The 5,574-nt window shown below is 32.1% G+C and overlaps 1 protein-coding gene across 1 annotated transcript; it reads right to left on the bottom strand.

Moving 5' to 3' along the window:
- Positions 1 to 206: 206 nt before the first annotated feature.
- Positions 207 to 5,337, bottom strand: LOC108746836. The gene is made up of 2 exons (XM_018483852.1): positions 3,663 to 5,337; positions 207 to 1,704 (listed from the first exon to the last, which is right to left on the bottom strand). The coding sequence occupies exons 1-2, from the start codon at positions 5,132 to 5,134 to the stop codon at positions 210 to 212; spliced, it is 2,967 nt and encodes a 988-aa protein (XP_018339354.1). The 5' UTR covers positions 5,135 to 5,337; the 3' UTR covers positions 207 to 209.
- Between the last annotated feature and the right edge of the window lie 237 nt (positions 5,338 to 5,574).

Below are 5,574 nucleotides of genomic sequence, written 5' to 3' on the forward strand. Positions count from 1 at the left end.
TTTCGTAGTAAATATAAGAAAGGCAAATAGTGTTCATTATTTACATTAATATATATTGAAATAAAAACTTATTTGATATCTTGATATTTCACGGCAAAATAAAATATTTCTATTTACTATTTTTTATTTCTTAATAGTATAAAATATAAAAAAGTACAAGTAGAATAAAAAACATAATAATTATGTTATTACTGAAATGCTTTTATGGCTTAACTATCCACTACAGTAGCCTTCAGCGTAGAATGCTTATCTTTTCTACGTCGAATATTTAACCAAAATCCATTTTCCGGCATTATCATGAAATCTTTGCAAAATTTTATTGGCGACGTAGTTTTTGTGCAAGGTTTCAGATCACATTGCGCTAATATGTGAAACAGCAAGACTTTGATTTCCAGCATGGCAAACCTATTAGCTATGCACATTCTCGGCCCACATCCGAATGGCATGTACCATGAAGAATTATGCATCTTATTATCTAAAAATCTTTCTGGATCAAACTTCTCCGGATTATCGTAATATTTTTCATCACGTTGGATTGCAAAAATCGGAATCCAAACAAACATACCCTTTTTCAAGATAAAAGGTTTCTTGTCCGGCAATGCGGATGGTAATTCATAAGTTTTTTCGCATATCCTTTCTAAAATGCCGATTGGTGGATATAATCTCAGAGCCTCGTTTATCACTGCATCCAAATATTTTAGCTGATTAATGGCTTCGTAAGACACTTCTTCGTGCGATTCCTCCAAAACCTTGTCGATCTCTTGTTGTAGTTTGGTTTGAACTTCTGGGTTAGCTGCGATTTCGTGAGCTATAAACGACATCGCAGTTGAACTGGTTTCGAAGCCTCCAAGGAAAAAAATGAATGCCTGCGCAGTCATGTAGTCGATGTCTAGTTCTCTACGACCTTCTTTGCCTCTAATATCCATCATTAACTGTAGCATATCCGGGCGAGTGATGTGTTCTGCATCACGAGTAGCGATTGTAGTCTTTATAATGTCTTTGAAAAAATTCGTAACGTATTTATTCACAAACTTTATATTCAGAAATCGCCCGAGTCTTGGGAAATTTCTGAGAAAAAAGAACTTCAAGCCACGAATGCCTCTGAAGTTAGTCGCTTCCTTGCCGTTAACATAAAACTTATTTGCTGGATCCTTCATAGAATTGATTTTGATTCCGAAAGCACACGTCGCAATGACGTCATTTGTATACTTAGAGAAAGCATCTTTCATGTTTATACTCTCTTCATATGCTGGAAATGTCGATAGAAATTTTGCAAAGTCCATAGCACATTCCGACATCAACGTGAACATCATTTTCATCTTGCTGGACGTAAAAGAGGGACTCAATAACGTTCTTACGTTCCGCCACTTTTCTCCCTGAAGAGAAAACAAATTTTTTTCAAATACAGAGTCATTTAAATTAGATAAACCATTACGATTTGGAAATGACTCAAAATTCTTAACAAGAATATTTTTAATGAGTTCCGGATCGCGAAGCAAGACGATTGGATTTGTCGCCAAGTAGAATCCAATATACTTTGCATTTGGATTGAAATTGTATATCTTCACGAGAAAATCGACGAATGATATTCGGTGAAATAAAACCGATGTCATGGCTCCGAATATTGGAACAGGCGGTATATGTATAATACCATGTCTTTTAAAGAAATTAAAGTTTCTAAAAAGATAATGAATACACATCACACTGATCACTATAGATAACAGTATCAACCAATATTCCATGTTGTTTGAAAATCTTGTTACAATTCCTTTGTAAATTTACGTGTGATAAGATGTGATTAACTTAAGAGTATTTGCGGTGTTTCTGACGCGCGTTGTTACAGACAACTACTCGTACAGCTTATTCTAATGTAGTAATATATTGATAGTCATTCTGATAAAAAAATATTTTTGAACTGATATTACATAATAAATCAGCTTTGGTACTTTGCTCGTTGTAAATCAAATCTTTATTATGTCTGCTGCATGTTTGTATATATGCAACACATACTCGTATGTATATTTAAAATTAAATTACTTATGTTATCTGTAGAAGATAAATGAAGATGTTTATACATCATATTCACTTATAAAATTATAAATATGTAATTTAAAGATTACATATATGTGTAAATTTTGTTTTTAACGTTATTACAGCATTATTTCTAAATGATAGGAAGCGATGTTTGGAAATACTTTTTACTAAAAATAGTATTTAATATAATATAAAATAAAATAAGATGAAAAATAAATGATGTATCAAAATATGTCGCTTAGAGTTATTTTATAAATTATTATACGTTATATAGATTTAAAAGGAAACTAATTTTATAAAAAAAAAACGCATTAGTTTGACTGAAAATATTCCATTTTTATTTGGAGTTTATATGAGAATAAATTTTTATAGTTTATAAAATAACAATTAAGGTCTCGGTAGTCTAAAGGCTCAGGACGCTCACACGGAATGTAAGAGATCCGGGTTCGACTCCCGGCCGAGGCAATATTTTTCGCAATAAGTTTATTACAGTTTTTTAAGATTTGGGAGAATTTGGGGGGGATTATTTGTTTCAGATTGATTGTGTGAATCCGATAAATCCATCGGCTCTCAATTTATTTCTGAAATATTAATTCAATTTAATTGAATGTATATTAGATAGTAGTTCAACATCTTAACACTCGACCGAAAAGGCGCTTTGTATTTAAAGTCTTAATATACATATATTATTTATATAAATTTGAAAATTCTTCTTTAAAAGTAAGGTTTATTATACATACTATATATGTGTCTTGGAATTTATGCCGAAAGTGACAAAAATTTTTTTAATTATGACCTTTTTTTATCACTTATTTTAATATGGCGTTTTGAGATGTCAAAGTCGCGACATTCGTTTAATAATTTCTTTTACAATCTGTACTTACGAAATTGTAGGTTATAGACATAGTATTGTAAATTACATGAAGAAATAACATTGAATTCTTAGAAGTAAATTAAAATGTCTCATTAAAACGTTATTATTCTACGAAAGTTTATGTGAGTGTGCATGCAACATTGATGTACGAGAAATTATTATTGATATTTCTAACAAATAATTTTAATATATCTTGATATATTAAATATAATAATCTTGATTTTTTACTCTCTACTATCACATATAATATTATAGTATACGTATATTATTTATGAAGATCATGAACATGGGAAATAAATGTATATTCTTGCGGAATTTAGATTGATATAAGTAAATCAAATAAGAAAAGAAAATTTTTTCGATTAAAACAGATTTCAATAACAATTTTAATAAGTTTACATTTATAAATAATAAGATGTGCTTGATAATATTAATATTATATACATATATATGTATTTACCACAGATGAAAATTTATAGCCATATCTTTCAGTTCTACAAATTATGACTCCGACTCGACTTGTCTTGAAGCACAATCGTGAATTGAAGCTGAAAATAATATAAAACATTGTATTAACCGTCAATTCAATAATGATGCTAAAACGCACTTTAAATCATAAACCAAAGAATTGATAACAGAAATTTTTTAATAAAAATTATGTTATTACTATTTAAAGTGTTTTCCGAAGCTTATCTATTCACAATTATAAGATGTTAGCACAGGATGTACATCTTTTCTGCGCTGAATATTCAACCAAAATCCACTCTCTGGCATTAGCAATCCATCTTTGCAAAATTTTATTGGGGAAGCGGTTTTCGTAGAAGGTTTCAGCTCATATCGCGCTAATAAATGAAACAGCAAAATTTTAACTTCTAGCATAGCAAACCTGTTAGCTATGCACATTCTCGGTCCTAATCCAAATGGCATATAACACAAAGAATTGTGCATTTTATTGTCTAAAAATCTTTCTGGATCAAACTTCTCCGGATTATCGTAATATTTTTCATCACGTTGGATTGCAAAAATCGGAATCCAAATAAGCGTACCCTTTTTCATGATAAAAGGTTTCTTGTCTGGCAATGCGGGTGGAAATTCATAAGTTTTTTTGCACATTCTATCTAACATACCGATTGGTGGATATAATCTAAGAGTCTCATTTATCACCGCATCTAAATATTCCAGCCGATTAATGACTTCGTAAGACACTTCTCCGTTTGATTTCTCCAAAGCATTGTCGATCTCTTGTTGTAATTTGGTCTGAATATCTGGATTAGCTGCAATTTCGTGAGCTGCAAAGCACATTTCGGTTGAACTGGTCTCGAAACCACCGAGGAAAAAGATGAACGCTTGCGCAGTCATGTCGTCGATGTCTAGTTCTCTATGACCTTCTTTGCCTCTGATATCCATCATTAACTGTAGCATATCCGGACGTGTAATGTGTTCCGCATCGCGAGTCGTGATTGTAGTTTTTATAATGTCCTTGAAGAAATTCGACACATAATCGTCCAAAATCTTTATATTAAGAATTCGACTGAGTTTTGGAAAAATTCCAAGAAAAAGAAATTTTATGCTGCGAATGACCCCTCTGAAGTTACTCGCCTCCTTGCCGTAAACATAGAATTTATTTGTTGGATCCTTCATAGAGTTAACTTTAATTCCAAACGCACATGTAGCGATGACGTCGTTTGTATATTTTGAGAAAACATCTTTCGTGTTTATACTTTCTTCATCCGTTGACGATGTCGGTATAAGTTTTAAAAAATCCACAGCACAATCCGACATTAACGTGAACATCATTTTCATCTTGCTGGAAGTAAAAGAAGGACTCAACAGATTTCTCACGTTCCGCCATTTTTCTCCATGAAGAGAAAACAAATTGTTCTTGAATAAAGAGTCATTTGCATCGGAGAAACCTTGACGATCTGGAAATGCTTCAAAATTTTTAACAAGGATATTTTTAACGAGTTCCAAATCACGAATCACGAATATTGGATTTGTCATGAAGTAGAATCCAAGATATTTTGAGTTTGGATTGAAATAGTATACCTTCAGAAGGAAATCTGTGAATGATATTCGACGAAATATAACCGACATTGTAGATCCGAATAATGGAACAGACGGTAAGTGTATAATACCATTTCTTTTAAGGAAATTAAAATTTCTAAAAAGGTAGTGAATGCTGATCACTCCGATTATTATCGACAATAATATCGACCAGTATTCCATGGCACAAACTGATTTTATTTGGAAATCTCACTACAATTTTTTTTAGATATCAGATAAGATATGACTATCTCTAGAACACTAGCAGTACTGCCGAGGCGAGTCGTAGCATGCAACTGCTCGTATAATAGTTCCTATCTCGTTATATAGTATCGTTGTGATTGCTTTCAAGCTGCTTTATGTATGCGTTCGGGACGATACTATCCGCGCTATTTGTGTGATTCTGTCCTTAGTTTACGTTTAACGAACAATAAAAAAAGAATGACACAAATAGCGCTAATATTCTCCGGACGCACATTATATAAAATTAGTCAACGTTAGTACTTTGTTCATTGAAAATCAATGAATCTTTGTTGTGTATGCTTTATATTCGTGCATATGGAGCACACCCACATATACACACACGCGCGCGCATGCGCGTGTGCGCATGTGTGTACCTATAT

Source organism: Trachymyrmex septentrionalis, unplaced genomic scaffold, assembly GCF_001594115.1.
Source record: "Trachymyrmex septentrionalis isolate Tsep2-gDNA-1 unplaced genomic scaffold, Tsep1.0 scaffold19, whole genome shotgun sequence".
Taxonomy (NCBI): Eukaryota; Metazoa; Arthropoda; class Insecta; order Hymenoptera; family Formicidae; genus Trachymyrmex; species Trachymyrmex septentrionalis.